At 40.0% G+C, this 21,909-nt stretch overlaps 1 protein-coding gene across 3 annotated transcripts in view; it reads left to right on the forward strand.

Moving 5' to 3' along the window:
- Window positions 1-21,909, forward strand: part of LOC110962824 (plexin-A1-like) — a 348,857-nt gene that overhangs the window by 273,274 nt on the left and 53,674 nt on the right. For all 3 annotated transcript variants that reach the window (XM_051949646.1, XM_051949645.1, XM_051949647.1), the window contains 3 exons: window positions 11,250-11,343; window positions 13,215-13,451; window positions 20,726-20,869. In XM_051949646.1, the coding sequence (XP_051805606.1) occupies window positions 11,250-11,343; window positions 13,215-13,451; window positions 20,726-20,869 (475 nt within the window). The remainder of the gene's footprint in view (window positions 1-11,249; window positions 11,344-13,214; window positions 13,452-20,725; window positions 20,870-21,909) is intronic.

Below are 21,909 nucleotides of genomic sequence, written 5' to 3' on the forward strand. Positions count from 1 at the left end.
ATATAATAATAACAGATATATAATAATTAGGTCCCACTCTGACTGGCCCTATGAGAAACCAGTGCTTGCAAAAGGTTCCGAGGTGCGTATTGAATATGCACAAGCCGGCATTGGGGGAATGGATACGCTGTCTCGGCTGCAGTCTGAATGAAAGTGGTATGTTGCGAATTTGCAACAATAGGCATCAAGGGGTTAATGGAATATCTAAATAGGAGTACAGAGGTCCATTTCCAGCAACCATCACTCCTGTGTTCTGATGCTACATTGTGTTAGCTAATCATGTTGAAAGGCTAACTGATGATTAGCAAACCCTTGTGCAGTTATGTTAGCACATGAATGAGAGCGTGAGTTTTTATGGAAAACATGAAATTGTCTGGGTGTCCACAAACTTTTGAACAGTAGTGTGCATCCCAAAACAGATATTCCATCAGAATACTTGCATGCTTTTTCTTTTTATACAGACAGCATCAATCAGCATTTTGTCCCTGTACACTTCATTTATTTAGACACTTCAAAACAGGCAGTTATTTTGCTTCCCCTCACCTTACCTCCGTCTCTCTTGCTGCTATCTTTCCGTCTCTGTGTTCCTTCCTACCCTGTTGTTACTCATCAGCAGATTGTAGGAGATGGATGCAGAGCTTGTTAGAGGAAAGTGTTGATGAATTCTGCCCAGTTCCCTTTGCCCAGTAGGTCTGGCCAAGAAGCAGCTGAGGCCCAATCACTGCCCTGCCCACCTACTGTCAGCGTGTCTGTGTGTGTGTTTGTGTGTGACGCCTAAAACTGGGGTTCTACTTCGCAAAGCTCACTCAGGGGTGATGATCCAACATAAAAAAAGAGCCTTGCATGCACACATACACACAATACCCTGCTGATTCCCAGAGTCCCTGATGTTTGGCCCCAGATCCCTCCTCCATCTGGCTCAGTAAACCACAAAACAACTCACACTCCTCGCGGACACCAACCGGACTGCAGCGGACACAGTGCGTGTTGCCTCCAGCCAGTGGGAGCTTTAATTTCGCTGATGCATTTCAGCCACTGCTCTGTGTCACATGCCGGTTCAGGTAGAAAATGTAACGAACCAGTGAGATGTGATATTATATTGGTTCATATCTGCCTTATTGTCTGCCTTTGTGCAAACACATGCAAGCCTGCAAAGCATTATCGCTGTGCTTGGGAGATGTTAGCGAGAGGGCATGAAAGACGGTGAAAAGCGAAAAAGAGCAGAGGTGGGGAGAGAGTGCATTATCATTGTGCTTCGCTGATGATATTCCATTTAGGAAGAAGACAGATCACTTCAAAAATAAATCAATGACGAGGACTCATCTGGGATGCTGAGGGAAGATATTTGGGCAGCAGTAGAGGTTAGAGAAGCAATTTTGGAACAAAATATTCAAATCTTCTCCCAAACAGACTGTGTAAATACAGCAGATGGATATGAGGCTTGCCATTCCTTTCACAAATACTGCCAAGGTGCCCTTAAGCAAAGCACCAAGTAGGATTACCACTGCCGTACAGCTGCTTAATGGTGACCATTAGAAAACTGGTCGTTCTGGGGAGCTGCCAAGTCTAAATATAGGTGTTCAGGCAAGAAGCAGGTCTTTCCCATAATATCCACAATATGTGCAAACGTTCTTAGCAAAAGTGCATATTTAGTTACAAGCATACAGGTCACACCAGGAGCTCCGTCCACCAGGAGCAGAGCTGGGCTTTGTTTTCGGTGTGTGGCTAAATTGGTTATTGCGTGATACAAGCTGACCCCAACAGCCTTGTTTTCAATACTTGATCACCAGAAACGCTGTAAAACGACTTGTGTATTTTGAAAGAGCTGCATGGTTACATTATTTTATCCTATTTGAGTGTGAGCCGGAGATCTCAGACGTTCGAGCACTCAATTTCCTTCCACGGAGGACTCAAAAGTGCGTGCTCTATGGAGCAAAAAATGCGTGAGAAAGCCCTCTGAGCCTTTTTCGCCTTGTGCACTCACTGAGGAACTGAATATGCACTATTTCTGAATGTGGAATTCAGTTCTCCTACTTCGTAGTTCTTACATGATCCACACATGTTCACGAAATACTGAGAGTAAATAGCTTATTTATTCAGAAGACAAGTCTGTCCATTTTGCCTTCAGTGGAGCAGTTTCTTCTGCTGCAGTGGATGATGCAGCACACTTAATAAACTACAATAGATTCATCCATTTTGGACTCTCCATCTCCAGCGACTCTCCATTAGCACTGCCAAGAAGATTGCTCTAACCCACAAGGAACTGCAACAATTTTTGTAATTCCACTGAATTTGATCATTTTGCCTCAAAGGTTTGCTGAATGGCGAGCCTTATGGGTGCAATTTGTTAATCTCGGCAAGATTTTTTACGTGAAGTTTTGCAGTCTCATCTTAAAAGGAAACAATATGTCTATCTTAAACATTTGATAGTCAATGAGAGGAGAATTAGGAAATACAATGGGAGAAAACAGGAATAAAAGGCAGAGATGGCAAGACAAGGAAGAAGAGTAAACAGAGAGAACCGCTAACAACAGAGGTTGGATTTCCCTAGCTATCCCTGGGAGTTTATTCTGATTGTCTTGTTGTCTGTTCCCTGAAGCATGCACCTGAGCTAAAGAGACTCACTTAGACAAAGAGAGGAGCAACAGGGACAGAGGGACTCAGTACAAATATACATCAAGCTGAGGAGGAAAGGAGAGGAGAAGGCAGAGGACAGCAAACTTATTAAAAAAAACAAAAAAAAAGTGTAGTCTGTTTGCTTCTGTGGTGCGTTTGTGGCAATGACATAAACATCTAATTAAAAATTAGTTAATCTGGATGTGGCCTTGCCTCCTTTGCTAATCGGAGAACATCATCCATCTTGTAAAGACCACAGTATTGCAAGGTCAGTGTTTCCTTTTGTTAGCATTCCATGTTGTATATGAGCAAGTTCAGTTTACACAACATATAGATACTGAAGCGTTGCCTATACAACAATAGCATTCCAGGCGACAGAATGATGGGATGCTTTACACCATGCCTTGCACTTACTAGGACTGAAACGAAACACTTTAAATGAATATAAAGATAGAAATAAAATCTATAAAGATCAGCTACAACATTAAAACTCATCGGTCCCATTAGAGCTGAAACAACTAAGCGATTTAATCGATTAAAATCGATTATTAAAGTAGTTGTCAACTATTTTGGTCATCGATTAGTTGGTTAATAAGTCTATTTTTACCGTAAGCGGCATGTTTCGCACATATTTTAAGCCAACCTGTAATTGCGGTGACCAGGTGTGGCAGTAATGAGCCACTGTAGGTTTTACGCAACCAGAACTGCAGGAGAAGAAGCAAACAACCAATAGGTTGCCTTGCTTTAGGTCACGTGATGTTCACTCAGCGTCATAGACTCACGCTCAGCGGCTGTGTACTCACTGGGAAAGTCCGACAGGAGGTCCTCACATACTTTGGTGAGAAGCCACAGTGGAGTAGTGGTTAGCACTTTCACCTTGCAGCAAGAAAATCCCCGTTTCACGTGCCGGCCTGGGATCTTTCTGCATAGAGTTTGCATGTTCTCCCTGTGCATGCGTGGGTTTTCTCCGGGCACTCCGGCTTCCTCCCACAGTCCAAAAATATGCTGAGGTTAATTGATTATTCTAAATTGCCCGTTGGTGTGAATGCGAGAGTGATTGTGTGTCTGTATATGTAGCCCTGCGACAGACTGGCGATCTGTCCAGGGTGTCCCCTGCCTTCGCCCGAGTCAGCTGAGATAGGCTTCAGCACCTGCCGCGACCCTAGTGAAGATAAAGCCGTCTATAGAGAATGGATGGAAAATCCGTTACAGTTGTGGAAGTCAAATGAGGTGAAATACTCCTTTTTGTCAAGGTTAGCAAAGTCCTACATCTGTATACCAAGCACTACTACACCAGCAGAGCGGCTGTTTTCTGCAGCAGGGAATATAGCCTCTAAAAAGAGAGCTGGCCTTAGCCCAGAGCATGTGGACATGCTAACATTTTTGGACTGCAATGCAAAGTTCATGATTCATTCATTAGAATAATGTTTACATTGTTTGTAAAATGCACTTGCTTTCTCTAAATATTCAGTTTTTTGTTGTTGTTTTTTTAATTCTAAAAAATGTGACTTCCATTTAGGATCCTGAAATGGCACTTTTTTTTAAGTGTTGTTTACAGTTTCACAGTACGCTAATAAGCTATAAAACTCATTCTCAGGTGAAATCTGTGTTTTCTTGGAAAAAATAAAATGCAGTTAACAGCAAAATTGTTTATATTTTCTTTCTGTTCTGAAATTACTACCTTACATTTAGTTCATTACTTTTGGAGCCCTTACTTGTGATATTATTGTAGTATGGCTTAAAATACATGGATGCCCAGAAAATGCTTCTCTACAGGAAAGATGTTTTTAAAGTATAAATGTTGCCTTGGTGAAACTTCATTTAGGATCTTTTGACACTGGATGGTTGTATGAGTGTGTATGTGTTGATGAGTCAGTGTTTTTATTGCTGCTAATTGAGACATACTAAAATCCAACTCTGGATAGGTTTTTGAAGAATTTAGGACATTGTAACATGGTTAAAAGCTCCTAAAATGTACGTTGAATGACATAGGCCCTTTATTAATATTTCCATTGGAAAATAAAGGCAAAACTAAAATGTAAGTGCATAAACCGATTGATTAATCAAAAAAATTGACAGATTAATCGATTATCAAAATAATCGTAAGTTGCGGCCCTAGGTCCCATTCTGCGAAAGCTTTGACCAGTTGAATCATGAAATCCACAGACCTGTGAAGGTGTCCTGTGATATCAGGCACCAAGACATGCGCAGCAGATCATATGTCCTGAAAGTAGTGAGTTGAGGTCTCCATGGATTGAACTTGTTATTCCAGCACATTTCACAGAGGCTCAGTCTACATGAGATCTGTGGAATTTGGAAGCCAAGTCAACACTTTAAAATGTTTGTCATGTTCCTCAAATCATGTTTGACAGCTACTGTCATAAAGGAAGACTGCTGTCCGAAAAGGGTGTACATGGTCTGCAGAAATGTTTAAGTAGATAGCACATGTGAAAGTTACATCCACATGAATGCAAGACCCAAGGTTTCCCAGCAGAGCATTGCCCGGAGCATCATACTGCCTCCGCCAGTTGGGCTTCCTCCCATAGTGAATTCTGCTGGAATCTAATCCCCAGGTAAATGGTTTGCATGGTCCATCAGACTAGAGTGCTGCCTTCATTGCTCCATGGTCCAACGCTGATGCTCTTGTGCCCACTGTTGAGTATTTTGGTGGTGGACAGGAGTCAACATGGACAGTCTGCAGCTCAGCAACCCCATATGCAGCCAGCTGCATGCATGGGTGTTCTGATGTCTGTCTACTTTAGCCAGGTTTAGGTTTTCAGCAGTTTGTGCTACAACAAATCTTCTGTGGGATCAAACCACACAGTCCAACTCTTGTTTCCTTTGTGTCTTGATGAACCCATGTCTGTCTATTGACACTTGTTTCTTGACTATCTGAAAATCTTGGCTGTTTTCTGGGGTAGCTTAATCTTACAACAGGGCAGGTTTAAGTGGAAGTGGATGATGCAACACACTTCATACTCTACAGCAGATTGCTCCATTTTAGACTCTCCAATTATCTATCTGTGGCACTGTCACCAGTTCACCGGTTGGCCTTCCTTGCACCACTTTTGATAGGTTGCAACCGATGCATACCAAGAACATCCCACAAGTCCTATCAGAGGGCAAGCTCTGACCCAACGACTAGCCATCACATTTTTGCCCAAGTTTAAGTCTCTCAAATCTTAATGATTTCCTGTTTTTTCTGCTTCTAACTCACCAGCTTCAAGAACTGTTTACTTTTTGCCTAATATATTCCACCCCCATGCAGGTACCATTTTAATGAGATGATCAAAGTTATTCACTTCACCTGTTAATGGTTTTAATGTTGTGGTAGATCAGTGTAACATTAATAATATATATTACAGCTAAATTAATCATAGAACTGCCTGATAATTGTCCAAACCAATAATTCAGGAATACATTCTCTGTCTGTGACACAGAAAGCTAATTTGTATTCAAAGTGGAACGAAGAAGATTAAGAAAAAAATCACTAGAAGAGTTTTGATGGAAGTTTTACAATATAACCACCTAAACTGCTTAACAATAATTACAGTTTGCTCGACAGAACAGGCTTGATTTGTACGAAATTAATTTTACTACATCATGGCAGAGTTTCTTGGCACTCAGCCAAAGATAACTAAAGTATCTGACTTCCAGTTTCTTAAGCTGAATTTGGCTCTTGAAGATTACAGTTCTGTAGTAGAAATGGCATGAATACAGTGTTAAATGTAATGTGAATAGTGTGTAAAATATACGCAATCAGAAAATACTTTCACACCTATGTCAGCTGTCAAAATACCAGTCAGAGACTTGACACATCCCTTAACATCTACAATCACATCTTAAATATGATACTGTTATTCAAAGAATGAGTGCGATCAGCTCTCCTTAACCAGTAATGGGCAACCTGCCAAAAGCAAAGAAAAAGACTGAAAAACTGAGAAGAATAACCTGACTTGCAGCCTTTTATCTACCTACAATGCGAGAGATGGTTCGTCTACCTTTATCATTTACTCCCTGTCCCACCCTATCATTACCATTTGCGGCTATTGTAAGTCTCACTGGATTAGAGTGAGAGATGAATGTTTAGTGTTAGCCAGCCAGAGGCTCTATCCAAGATATTAAGAGGTTCTGTCTCTGCTTCCTTTCACCATATCATTTACGCTGCTGTTGGTGCTTGTACATAAGTCATTCTGGATAAGTGTCAGATTAATGTCGACTACGAAAAGACACCTGCATATAGCAGGAGTCAGCAGGAACACATAAGAACCCACTAGATGGAATGTGTCCTCTTGTCCTTGTGTGATGGAAAGTTAAAGGGGATTTCTTACCAAGTTAGGGACTACGGCTTGGCCAGTGCCTTAGTGAAAGGCATGATGGCATGAGAAAATTGTGCTTGTCATTGTCTCTATGATCTTTAAAATGGCCTGTGGACGCACTGCCTGAAAAGATTAGTGGATCCAGAAAACTCTACAATCAGCCATGAATCAGCCATTACTCAGACTACCACAGGCACATCCTGCCTTCCTTGTCGAGTGAATAGGTCTTAGCATATGTTCCCATATTTAAAGCTTGATTGATGTTTAAATAGCCCAAAATTTTGAAACAGTAGGGTGTCACTGCCATCACCGACTTGAACTACCAAAAGCTGAAAGTAATGAAAATACTCATGGCGTTTGTGTCAAATAATAGAAATTCCAGAGGATACAGGTGCTTTACATGGCACGTCGATACTGGGAGACTGACATGATTTCAGAAGCCAACCAAGTTATAATGAATCCAAGAGAAAGGATTTCTTTTTCTTTTTTAACAGGGAGAGTATTACAGTTTTATGTAGCCAGCTTCGATAGGGATCTTAGTGATTTCCCAGATTGATCAAGATATGCCAAAGTATACTTCATAATGAAACTGCACAACATTCAAGAATAATCAAAAGAGAAATGTAGCAGGAGACAAATGGTGGTCAGTGGAAACAAAGTCATTCCCATCTTTAGCAGTATCACCTTCTAGAGAGTTGATACCACAAGACCTCAAGCAAACATTTGTTTTTAGGGTGTTTATAGTGAAGGCAGCAGATCTCTGAGTGAGATAATTCGGTGAGATAGATTCTACATCCAACCAACCAGACATCCACTGAGACATGAGATCCTCTTTCAGTGTTGGTCAATGTGGGTGTTGGCCACTCAAACTACATACTTCACCATAGAGCAGAAATAGCTTTGGATGCCCAGTGGATGTTTTCAAATGTGATTTGGTCTCCAAGGTGCAGTAAGGGAGCTACACATTGTTTATGACTTTATCAAGACACTAGGTTTTATTCTAGCCTTTTATTTCAGACAGCAGTGGTAGAGACTACAGTATATCCCCCTCCAGGCTGTGAAAAACCTGCAGAAAGATACATGATAGGCAGTCTTATAAACTATATTTCTCAGTGACACAGATAGCCTAGCAGCAGTGAAAAGCAGTGATCTTCTGACAGAAAACAAAGTTGAGGACTCAGAGGCTGCAACTGCCTCTGTAAAACAAGGCAGGCACTGAGAAGGTAAGATACCTCTCAAGAAAACCTCATAAATCCAATTTTAAGTGTAGCAGTGAAAAGGAAAGCCCAACTCCATTGTCTTTACAAGTGGCAAGAGTCCTCTATGATAAAGATTTTATTTTTTCCATGAACTTCATGATCCTCCCTCAGCGCTTGTAATCTTGCATTGTTGGGGGACATTAAAAGGAACAATCATTTTGGGTCACACCAACACAAAATACGATTGAATAGACGCTGATATTTTCCAGATATTTGCATTGTAAACTGCACTTGCACCTCCCAATTTGACTGGTAGAACTTGCTAACTAATAAGCCATAGTTTTGCATCACAGTCTTAGTCTGTGGACCCCAAACAGTTTCTGTGGATTTTTTTTCTCCCGTCACATTTTTACTAACTGTGGGCTCGGTTTTTACAACAACATGAAGTTCTGCACCTCTATGGAAATAGCACAACCATGGCTAGAAGCAGAGAGAAGCCAAAGATGTCTGTTGTGCACCATAAACAGTTATGCCATTAATCATACAAAAGAAAAAGACCAATACTGATTTATTGTTTTAATTTGCAAAAATAGAAAATGCCTGGCATGCACATGTGCCCACAGGTGTTACCAATCCTGGACAAAATGGTGACTTTACATGCTAGAGATATTTTACTACTTATATTTTGTTTTCATTCTTGTGTCATCCTGCAGTTCGGCCCCAAAAGTCCCAGAATTTTTGTAATGTGACTCCTGGTCACTACTGAGTCAGATATTGCTTAATGGCTTTAAAAGAAGCACTTTTTTTTTTTTTTTTAGCTTTTTGACAAAATCACATTTAGACAAATTCTTTTTTGACATTTTATTCTAAAGGAGACATGTAAAATAGAGGTGTTTTAAAGGAAATTCTGCAATTTAAAGTGCAGATTTGGTTACAATTCCTGAAGGAATGGCACCTTACAGATAAGCAAGGACTGTTAAAAAGTCAAAATTCAACAATTCCTTCTCTGTATACAAGTTCTGGTTCTGATAAATGATGACATGTTGGTCATTTTAAAAGATTACCTACCACTGAACCCCAAAACCCACCGGTATGCTTCAGAGAATTAAGAACTGATCGAACCAAATGTCTATACCAAGTGGGTGTTGGTCTGGCTTCACACACTACTCACTAACAAAATGACACTTGGAGCTTCAGCCAAGTTCTGGGGTTGTGATTTACTGTATTCAGTCCAGTGACCTTCACCGCCTCAAGGCAAACACATATTTAATGTAGATGGAGTTACGATTAAAGTATGTACATCTCTGTAGATCTTCCTCCTCGACTTTCTCTCTGCCTCTTACTCTCCTCCCTCCTTTTCTGTCTCATTCTTCTTCCCTTTTTATTTTCATATTCTGTTTTTTTTCTCTGTAAATTCTCTTATGGGGAGTTTCTTTAACCCTGCCTGATGCCCAGGGCATTCCACTCTGTTCTTGTAGCAAACTTTCTTTACTGGAAAGTTTTTAATAATAGCTGCATAGACATAATGCTGAACTACAGTCTTTTATTATATATATATGTGTGTGTGTGTGTGTGTAGACATTTGCACTATTGCGAGTTCAAATGTCTACATTAATTCTGCTCCTTGCAATAATTTCCACATTAATCAAACTTGCCTTGTAGAAATTACATTTACACCATACTAAATATATAAATTATTTAAAAACGTAATGCCACCTGGTTTCTATTTCCATTTAACATAATAAAGAATAATATTAATTATTGCCCTTGCAACTTGCAAAGTATTTTCTTTTTGCCCAGCTGTCAGCACATCATTCAGTGCCACTTTGTTTTTTTGTTTTTCTTGTTGTTGTTTTTTCCAGCAAATATCCACTCTTGCAATGCAGTAACAACATGTGGGATCTGAAGCAATATAAATGTTGTAATGACTATTTTTGGCACAGTATAGTTGGGAATGACAGTGGTCTTGGTTTAATACTGTAAAAGAGATTGGTGCATTAAACACACTACACTGTGTGTTTATTAAGGCTTAAATTTTGCCTAAAGTGGTTTTGGATTTTTTTTTCTAAACCCAACTACATGCAGTATAAAATACACACCTCTTGATGTGAACCTTTATCTCTGGTATCCAAACGAAGTTTTGGATGCAAATAATCCTCTCCATCCATCATCTTTAAGAACATTTGTCACTGCTTGTCCATTTTTAAAGTATACTGAACAAAAATGTAACTGCTGCATGTAATACCTTATTTGATTCTGCCCATTATTGTTGGCATCAAAGAATGAGCGTTATTTGTTGAAACACACGGTATTCCTACAACAGAATGTGCGTCATGAAGCATCCAAGTATTTTGGAAATGATAATGGCCAGATGGAGAGTGGCGTCCTAGAGTAGAAGTATGAAGTAGGTAAAAACACACAAATCTGCAACTCATAGAGGCACTGAGGTTGTTGATGCTGCTTGTGGAATGCCGTCAGTATAGTAGGCATACGTTTTTGGGGGACAGGATCAATAGTTGGACACATAAATCCGGAGCCGTGATTTTTAAGACAAAAAATGGTGATCTAAAACATCTGTTCTTGTCATTCTTTTGTCACCTGTGACATTGTGTCATTTCAGTAAAGCTGCATTTTAAGGTGGGCTTTTATAGTCACTGGATCAAAGCAGTGTCCGTGTGCTGGTCGCTATCTGATCTCTGTCCTTCAAAGCCACACCTGACTAAGGTGTGGATCAACTCGGTGGTCGAGAATTTGTCAGCATTTGGACAGCTCAGAAAACTTTTTGTGCACAATCAGCTAAATGAAACCATTTTCTAATCAGAACAACAGAAATGGCATTTGTACCTTTTTTTTCCTTGTTTCTTTCTGTCAGTTTTTGTTCAGTTTACATTTGCAGCAGGACTGGGGCACCTGAGCTACTTTCTTTAGACTGACTTTATCCCAGATAAGCGGCGGCAGATAATTTGTAACTGTCAAATTTGGCTGCTACCAATCAGAAATACAACTGTGATTATTTTATTTATTATTTCATTATTTGTTCTTACAGGAGAAGCATTTCTTTATAAGGCTTTCTACAACTCTCTTTCTTTTTGTGTCTTCTTTTTCTCTTCTAAAGTGGTGGGACTCTGCTGACAGTGAGTGGGACCAACCTCGCAACCATTCGAGAACCCAAGATCAGGGCCAAGTACGGGCAGGCAGAATCCTTTCATGTAAGTACTGATGTGACAGACACTCACAGCACAGCACACAGACTAACAAACAGGGCCACGTTTAAAGACACACCCACCCGCATGCACAAACTTATGTGCCAGAATGTGAATTCACAAACACAATCCCGCCCACAGTATATACAGTATACATTATTCAGATTTATACATGCACACATTCGTTAACTGGCAAATACGTTCAGATAGAAGCCTCCACTTGCACATGCAAATCTACTGTGCTGCTGAAGGTGGCAGACAGTCTGTCTCTGTGTGTTGCTCACGTCTCCTCTTTCTCAAGCTACAGCTTCAGACATCTAACGCTTCCTCAGGCCATATAGCTTTTCAAATGTCACCGCTCCTCATGAGTGTTTGTGTCAGGAAAAGAAGAAAAAATACAGACCCAACATGAGAGACTCTGTGTGTGAGTAAGAGAATTAGAAAAAGGGTTTTGGGGAATAAAGAAGAAACGGGACAAAAATCCATGCAAACCCGAAGTCCCATTTAAAGGGTTGAAGAGTTTCATCAGTTGTGTAGAAAATGCTCACAGAGCACTTTGGTGATGGTCACAGTGAGTTGAAGCTCTTCAGTCGCCAGGGTTAAGAACTGAACTCCAAACAGAACTAAGGCACTTCAACCTGCAGATAAAGCTGTCATTTATTCAGACAAACAGCCTACATGATGCATCCCACATAGCCATTTATCAAAGTACTACTTTGCACATAAAGGGCCATGCTGGGGTTTTTGAATGTTGTCACCCATTTACAACAAAACATGACTGGTCATTTTTAAAATTCATCCCAGCACAGTATAACAAATAACATTTGAGATGGGTAACCAATCACAGTGGACATCATAGTATCATTTAACGTTGTCAAAGTGGCATTACTGTTGCACACCAGTGGAACCAAATGTGTTCACTGTTTTTAAAACTTCATCAAGATCATTTATGATCTTGTCTTCCATACACAGAGCACATGAGAGCAATATAATGAGGCAATATTTTTCAAACATACGCTACCGTTTAAAAGTTTGGGGTCATCCAGACAATTTCATGGTTTCCATGACAACTCACACTTTTATTCATGTGCTACCATAATTACACAAGGGTTTTCTAATCATCAGTTAGCCTTTCAACAGCATTTATCTAACACAACATAGCATTAGAACACAGGAGTGATGGTTGCTGGAAATGTTCCTCTGCACCCCTATGGAGATATTCCATTAAAAATCAGGTGTTTCCAGCTAGAATAGTCATTAACCACATTAACAATGTCTAGACTGTATTTCTGATCAAATTAATGTTATCGTCATTGAAAAAAAATGCTTTTCTTTCAAAAATAAGGACATTTCTAAGTGACTGCAAACTTTCGATTGTTAGTGTATGTTAAACCAATAGTACGGTCCTCTGAACAGTCCTGTAAATTAATGCAAACCATGGCCATGACATCATGTATTCATGTATTCTCCAAAGCAGTGGTGTAAATACTCCTCGGTACAAGCAAAAGCACAGAGCACATTGCCCATTATTAACAGCTGATCATAAATTTGCAACCAATTTACATTTCCAATAGGTCTAACAGTACTGTAGTTTCACAGGGCATTGACTTACAGAAAGGATGGGTTATTATACCCAACAGATCCATTTTAAAAGAAAATTATAGCCTGCAGGTTGCTCTTAGTGTTTCTGAAACGGGGAATGCTGCCGTTTTACTTAACATCTAACCATTTTGTAAACACAACTATAGGAACTTTACAATTTAAGTATTTAGAAGTTTATATTTGTGTTAAAATGCATTAGATTCTGTATCATAGATTCTCCTAGTGACTAAAAGCAAAAACCATGACCTCTTTCTTGTTCTCTGTCTCACTTTCAGAACTGTACAGTGTATAACAACTCGGTCATGGTGTGCCTCGCTCCGTCGGTGGCGGACTCAGAGCTTGGTTTTTCCGAGACTGGCACCGGCCCGGATGAGATTGGCTTCTACATGGACAACGTGAACGCTCTGGTGGTGGTCAACGAGACATTCAGCTACTACCCCGACCCTGTGTTTGAACCGCTGAGTCCCTCCGGTGTCCTCGAGCTCAAACCCACTTCGCCACTTATTCTCAAGGTCAGGCAGACAAAAAAGTTATTTTGTACAACACTTTTCTCTACCTTTCAGTTTATTTTATCAGCGCTCTGATCTGAGGTATTTATCTTGCAAACAGCACTGGTAAATACTTATCTAGGAGGCTTTATAAACACTTTAACTTCTCAGGGACATGTTCTACAATGCAGCTGTGAAGATAAAGAGATTCGAGTGCATATTTCTGATGCCTTTGCACAGTGTGTGCGGTGGAAATAAAGCTATTGACACCTACATAGATTTATACACACTTTCACTCAGAGTTAGAAAATAAACCAAATATCAAGTTAATTTAAAATTTCTGGGTTGAGCTTTTAGCAAGAGGTAAATGGAAAGTTTCTTTGAGTGGCCCACAATGGGGAAGCATGAATAGAAAAGAAACATAACTGTCCTTGGGTTTTGTTCTGGTGCAGAATCATCTGTCATATCTTTCAACTTTGTATACTTTATCCTGTACAGACTAATATATGCTTTAATTTTTTAGATAATTATATCAAACCAAGGGGTGAAATTTGATGGGAAATCTCTCCAGTTGGATGTTCACAAAGCACCGCCTGCTTGAGTTATTGTTCCTGTCACTGTTTCCATTCCTGCATGGCACAGTGCAGTTACTGTTGACTAGCTTACCTCTTAAATTTTGTTACAGTTTTTAAAACAGGAGACTTCTAAAGAAACAGCACCGTATTATAGCATCATTTCATGTCTCTGCAGAGATGCTTACTACTGGTGCTGTAAGTATTATAGTGGAAATCATAAGTGTGGACTGCTATGCTATGATCACAATTGGAAAGTTAAAAAATAGTAATTATAAAAGTAATTTTAAAAGTGTGCATTAACTTACTGTCTAGTTCTAAACCCTAGTGAGACAGCAACAAACTAACAAAATATCAGAGTAACAGAGCATCACAGGAAGTAGCAACTGAAATATATGTATAGTATTTCATATTGTGATGCTAAACACGGCTTGCTTATTTTAAAAAAAGTTGCATTAGTAACAAGAAAAGCACTAAGAGAGTGCAGTGCTCTGCCAAGGCTGCTCAGTTGATTGATTTCCAACTGATGAAATCTTTCTAAGACAAATTGTGGTCCACAGTGGTCGATTTGTACTAGGATCTCAACCATGTGATCGTCAGCAGGCAGCTGACGTAGTGTTCGCTTGTTGGCATAGTTACAGTGACGCTGTGCCCCGCTATCATGCAGTGATACAGAAATCTTTAACAAATCCGTGGATCCAGACTATAAGCTGCATCACTGCCAAAATCTAATCACTGTGTCATGTCTGACCTTCCCTGAAAATTTCATCCAAATCCGTTTTTGAGTGATGTTGCTAACAGACAAACAGACAAACAAACCATCACAAATCGTCACATAGCTCCCTCACGTTCCTTTGCGAAGTAATTACTTTAGTCTATCAGTGCGTGTATGGTTCCTTTCAGATGGTTTCATCATTATGTGATATACATTTATCTTTGATGATGTTGCCAACTTAGCCTTCTCCCACAAGAAGGGAAAGTTCTGCTGAAGAACCAAACAGAAGTCTAAACTCAACACTGCACAGCCTTGAGTCCCTGATGACACCCTCACCAAGTTTGAAGTAGATCAGATGTAAGGTTGCCGAGATATGCAGAGAACAGAAACTTATACATTCCTTTATTTATTATTGAGATGTATGTAGGATTATGAGAGAATCTTCCATTGAGTGTTGACGTTTGTCTCCAAACTCGATCTCTCTGTGCTCCAGAAAATATTCTCTGCTCTCCTTGAAAACCTATACATGTTTTTTAACAATCTATTGCATACACTGATTTGGTAAACCTCCCCACATCCAGTCGAGAGCAGGGCAGAGCTGCTGACTTCACCCTAAACTCTGATTGAAACGTTTGTTTTACTCTGCAGACATGGAAGAGTTTGCATCATGTTTTAAAGGAGATAAACACACTGCTAAATCCATTCCTTACACTTTCATGCTTATGCATTTGGTTTTTGGAAATAATAAAAAAGACACCAGTCTCAAAACTCTTTATATGCCAGTATGTTTGCTAGATCATGCCTTCTTACCTTACATTGTATTTAAAATATAACAATTATCAAAAGAACGATTTTTTTTTACAACAGAAAACTGGAACAGTAAGCTAAGTGTTGCTGATATCATTGATACTAAAAGTTGGGGTTCTTTTTTGAACTGAATGTTGATCCTGTTTTTACTGGGTAGTGTTTGGTAGATGTTTTTCTCTCAGGGTTTTTTCTACTTGCAGCTTGACTACAAGAGTCTGAAACATATTGAACCTATCTTGTATTAATAATGGCACAGCCTTCTCAGACGGACACACACAAACTTACTCTCACAGGCTTTTTTTCTTTCTAGAGAGACGGGAAAAAAACAGCTCTCAAATGTGTTTACAAGGTCTCTCAGAGGAGGAAAAAAAACCCGACAAATTCATTATTGAAAGCTGAAAGCAAATGCCCGCACCTTCCAAGGCCAATTTCTGTCCTTCAGTAACTAACAAGAACTTCTTTGACTGCACTCCTCCTCCTCAGCCTCGAGCTTTCTTAAATAACAGTCCTTTCAATTTGTGTAATTATTTTTTCTAGCGCTGGAGGGGCAGCGTGGAAGCACACAGGCCTGTGGTCCAGAAGATTTGGATTACTTTGGTTTTCATTTTCATTAACGGTGATTGGACATTAAGTATGAGAAATTAATTGGCAATTTCTGAACCGTGCACATGTGTCATTGTGTTATCTCATTGAGCTCACCTGAAATGTTTAGTCAAAGAGTGAGTGAACAGGAATTAGTGTGACTTTTTTGGAGTGACTATATTTATATAATATTACTCATGCGAAATTAACTGAAATAAGCAGCGGATTAGTGTCTACAAATAACTGCAGGAGGTGCAAACAAAATCTCTCAAGTGTGCACATCTGTCATTTAACTGTGGCAGTATGTGAGCTGTAAGTGGCCTTATGCAATAAAGGGACAATATAACATTCATTTCTTTCAGATCGATGTCGCACTGATGTGTTACGTTTGCATTGAATCTAGTGCGGTTTAATCTTTCGCCTGAATTTGCCTTGACTATCTCTTGTGTTATCACAGAGAGTGTGTTACGCTGCTTATTTCCATGAAGAGATTGAAAGCAGCGTAACCGTCGTAATTTATTTCTTAAATGATAATTTATTAGCAAAGAGCCTCTCAGTAATTGCCAAATCTCCTGCTTGGCTTGTTGGTGGAACTGCCTACCCACTGGAAGCGCTGATGAGATGGACAAAAACGCAATTTGTCGAGATGGGATGTGGGGGTGGTGTTTTCTCAGATGCGTGCACTGCGCCTGCCACGCAATTAATTTCTCATCTGTAGTGTCGAGTGTGTTTTTACTGAGGTGTGTTAGCCAGAGAGAGAAAAGAAAACATTCACCTGGTCTTGGTGTTTTGTGAGCGCTTTGCTGTGCGTGTGTGTGTGTGTGTGTTTTGTCGAGAGTCCGTCCCCGTGTGATGCTTCTTGCCTGTTGTGTTTATGTGTGGCAACAGCTCTGTGTGTGGCTGTAACTCCAGCGCATGTGTGGCTTGAACTCTGTGTGTGTGTGTATGCTTTGGATGCTGTGGGAGTGTGTGTGTGTGTGTGTGTTTGCGAGATGGAATGGGATGCATGTTTACAGGGTTGCAGAGCAGGGTTGGGTGGCGGCCTGCAGAGACGGTGGGATTGGAAAACGGAGTCTGTCTCTGCGTCCCACTGCTAAGTCAGCGGGAGACACGGCAGCTATCTCCTCTCTCCCCCCCCTCCTCCGTCTATCTCGCTCGCCCTGTTTTCATGCTCATTCCCTTTCTTTCTCACTTTAGAGTAGACTGCTTTCATCTTTTTTCGCCCGCTCTCGTAATCTTTTCTCGGCTCTCTCCTCTCCTCGTGCCGGCTCCCCTGATGCGTTCTTGCCGCATTTCCTATCTATCTTGTTTCTTTTGTATTCATCTTTCCTCCTGTTGCTTCTTGTTTTCTTACTGTTCCCTCTTTTTACACCGCTAACTGCCCCCCTTCCATCGCAGACAAAGTACGTGTCAAATTGAACTATATATTGAAATAAAAGCCTGGAACTAAAATTGACAAATGTTGGAATTTACACATCTCCGGTACAGACTTGATGTGCGGAATCCAGTTTAGTTGACAGCAGACAGAACACAATTGCTTCAGTACCCCCATAGTGCCACTAAGAACAGCAGTGTGTATTGTAAGCATTACTAAACCATTTTCTCCTTCTCCCTCTTTAAAATTATGCCAAACACAAAATGAGAATGCTAAAACACCAGCAAACAGGTGATTGCTGCAAACTACTAAACAAGTGGGTTTTTTGTGTAAATGATGAATCCTGTGATATTCTCTTTTTTTCCCCCATTGTGAACAAAAATCCCAGGAATAGACCAAAAAACCCTCAGTGGATTAGATTCAATAAATTAGTCCCATTGTTAGAAACCAAATCAATAAAAATGGCTATTCAAACATAATGATACACAGTGTTTTTTTGTCCAGTATGCATCGTCCTGCTGCTGCAAATTCTCACAAAAGCTCCAAAATTTGCATTTTTATCAGATTAATGTAGTCCAACAGACGCACTATTTACTCCTGTTCAAGTAACACTTGCTAAAAACTACAGTGCCCAGCTGTATATACTGACACTTTCAGAAACAAGAAAAGCACTCAGAGAGTGCGGTACTCCGCCAAGGCTGTTCATTCCTCAATTTGTGTGTTTAGAAATCATGACAACATAGGATCTGGCCATTGTATCCACAAACTAAATAAATAAATAAAAGTTACCCTGTGGTGAGCACAGGCGTATGTTATGCATGCATACGTTATGCACGGATACCGAATTGTGTGACCGAAATATGTAGCGGGCGGCATGAATTGATGCAGGCAGGGGAAATAGCGCTCATTTGTTGTCATAGTTACAGTGCCACTGTGCCGCTATCTCGCAATGATACAGACATCTTCAACAAATTCATCGATCCATACTGTAAGCCGCATCCCTGCCAAAATCTAACGAGGTGGTCCCTGTGTCATTTCTGACCTTCCCTGAAAATTTCATCCAAATCTGTTCATCTGCTTTTGAGTAATGTTGCTAACAGACAGACAGATTCACAGGACAAGCATATGCTGATTGTCATATAGCACCGCTGTGTTCCTTGGAGTAATTAAACTACATTACACCACAGACATTCATCCCTGTGTGATATTACTTGAATGTGAAATGTTTCACAATTAATTTAAGCCTTAATAACTGCTTTATGTTGAAGTTGAACAGGTGCATATTTGCTTTTGTGTCAGACTAGCTACTAACAGTTAAGATTGATTATATTAGAAATACCAGCCCAACAATAGAAGCTCAATGCAACTAAACTCAATAGTCATATTTGTATGTCCACCTTTATTTTTGATGATGAAATCCTGTCCCCCTTGGCATGGAGGATACCAATTTTCTGAAGAGTTGTTCTGCCATTCTGACTTTTTTCTTAGTCGCTCCCTGCTGGACAGGCTGCGTTGCTCTGCCTTTTTCTTTAAAGATGTCGCCACACATCTTTTCATGTTCTTTAGCAAAGTTTAATCTTGCCGTTTTGTACTGAACAGCGAGCATGACTGTTCGTCTTAGATGCTGTCCATAAAGGGTGATGTTATGTGCTGTCCTTCACACTCTCTGAGCTGTCACAGAATCTCCACTTTCCTCTGATAACCACTGAGCCAAGTCTCAAGCTCTTGCCTGCCTTTTTTCAGAGCGAGATTGTTAAAGTAATGCACTGTTTTAGGAGGCAGTATGGTGGTACTATGGCTTGTCCTGTACTTCCTGATTGGTGCTGGGACTGAGTTTTTACTGATTTTTAGGTGGTCATCAATCCCCCTTTATTCTTTTACATGTTTTTGAAGTCGCACAGTCAGGTTTTTCAATTACCCAGGCAACTCTTTTCCATGTGGAGCCATGATGAAGACATGGAGATTGACATAGCCCATACGTCCAAAACTGAGGAGGTTCTGGTGTTTTCCTTTTCTAGCCACCGTCATGCTGTTTGAGCTAACTGGAAATCAATCACAGATGGACTCAGTTTGGTTGCACTGAGTTTCTACTTTGGCCTCTGTATTTTTAGTATAGTCTCTCTGAAGTATATGTTTTTGATTTCCATAAGAGGAAATACTCCTTCTTTAGAAATTATACAGTTATTGAGAGTTGATGCAATCTGAAATCATTTGACATTTAGGTGATATTTTTATAGCGGTGTGCTCATTTCTATTGTGTGCTGTAAGTATTTGGCTTTTTTAACCCCTTAACGCTGATTGTCGCGAATTTGGATCATACCGCTTTCATTCAGACTGCAGTCGAGATAGCGTATGCATCCCCCAATTGTCAGTGTGTGCATGTTCAATACATACCTTGGAACCTTTTGCAAGCACTGGTTTCTCATAGGACCGGTCGGAGTTTACCTCTTTATTATATATGTTTTATTGTTGTGATATATCTATTCTGTGTGCTACAGGCAAATTAACAATCTCCACTTAATTTAGCATCAGCTGGAAAACAAAAGCGCAAATAATTATTTGTTATATAACTGTAAATAAATTCAGGCATGAACTGGTGAAGATTAATGTCTTCACTGGGATTTGTTGATAGAAGAATATCAAGAATCTCGGGGTTTTGTCCTTCAAGAGGGCATTAACTGAGCAGTTTTATTGTCAGTGACTTGTTTCTCGCCTTTCATTTACAGAAACAAGATTGATTGTCATCTGGCATTTTTTAGTCAGCAAGATAGTTACGGTTGAAAGCAGTTTGAAAATAACTATTTGGGAGTTCAATAAAACTATTAATTTGTGAATGTGTTGTAAATGTCTATCTAAATATGCATTATTGTTCAAAAGTTTGAGGTCACCCAGGCAATTTCATGTTTTCTGTCAGAACTCACACTTTTATTCATGTGCTTTCAACACCATTAGCTAACACAGTGTAGCATTAGAACACAGGAGTGATGGTTGCTGGAAATGTTCCTCTGTACCCCTATGGAGATATTCCTTTAAAAATCACCCGTTTCCAGTTAGAATAGTCATTTACCACATTCACAATGTCTAGACTGTAGCTCTGATTCATTTAATGTTATACTCATGGAAAAAAATGCTTTTCTTTCAAGAATAAGGACATTTCTAAGTGACCCCAAACTTTTGAACGGTACTGTATAAAGCAGGCGCAAATGAGTTGAGTGCCTCTCCTCATCTCTTCTTCTTCTGTGTTTAGGGTCGGAACCTGATCCCAGCAGCTCCAGGAAACAGTCGTCTGAACTACACGGTGCTGATTGGAGAAACTCCCTGCATCCTCACCCTGTCTGAGAGCCAGCTGCTGTGTGAATGGCCCAACCTCACCGGACAACACAAAGTCACGGTCAGATCACGACTCTGTCCTCTGCCTCTTCGTGTCCGTCAGTAACATTAGCCATGACTTCACAAACTGTCGCACATCTCCGTGCTGCACTGACCTAGCATTCATTTAATGGGTTATATGACAGACACCTTTGTCAGTATTAAGGGCTGAGATCTTCATGCTAGACTTCTTTCTTAATATAATTTCTGTCATTAAATTACTAGGTCAGCTTTTAGTTTGCAGAATCTATTCAAAAAGCAATTTATGAAAGGACAAAGAAAATGTCACCTGCCCTACTTGTTATATCCACACTGACCCAGTAATTCATGTTTGTCAATATGAGAAAAAATAACATTCCAATCTGACAATCTCCTCCCATAATGTCACTCTAACCTTGTTGCTGAGTTATGTGAATCACCCCTCGTGTCTGTTCAAAACAGTTTCCTCTGACAGATCTGCGATACGCTCGGTTGAGCTTGCACACCAAGGATGCTGTTAAATATGTTGCGCTTTATTAACATGTTGATTTTCATTGGCCTTCAGCAAACCTGTTGGTGAAAACTTTAGTCACAGCTACCCAAACTCTCAAAGATGTATGATGGTGCACTGAAAGTCTAAAGAGCTGCACACGCTGTACCAGTGTTCAGCGAAATCCATTACACACATGGACAAAATTGTTGGTACCCCTCAGTTAAAGAAGGAAAAACCCACAATTCTCACTGAAATCACTTGAAACTCACAAAAGTAACAATAAATAAAAATTTATTGAAAATTAAATAATCAAAATCAGCCATCACTTTTGAATTGTTGATTAACATAATTATTTAAAAAAACAAACTAATGAAATAGGGCTGGACAAAAATGATGGTACCCATAACTTAATATTTTGTTGCACAACCTTTTGAGGCAATCACTGCAATTAAACGATTTCTGTATTTGTCAATGAGCGTTCTGCAGCTGTCAACAGGTATTTTGGCCCACTCCTCATGAGCAAACAGCTCCAGTTGTCTCAGGTTTGATGGGTGTCTTCTCCAAATGGCATGTTTCAGCTCCTTCCACAT

Source organism: Acanthochromis polyacanthus, chromosome 6, assembly GCF_021347895.1.
Source record: "Acanthochromis polyacanthus isolate Apoly-LR-REF ecotype Palm Island chromosome 6, KAUST_Apoly_ChrSc, whole genome shotgun sequence".
NCBI lineage: Eukaryota > Metazoa > Chordata > Actinopteri > Pomacentridae > Acanthochromis > Acanthochromis polyacanthus.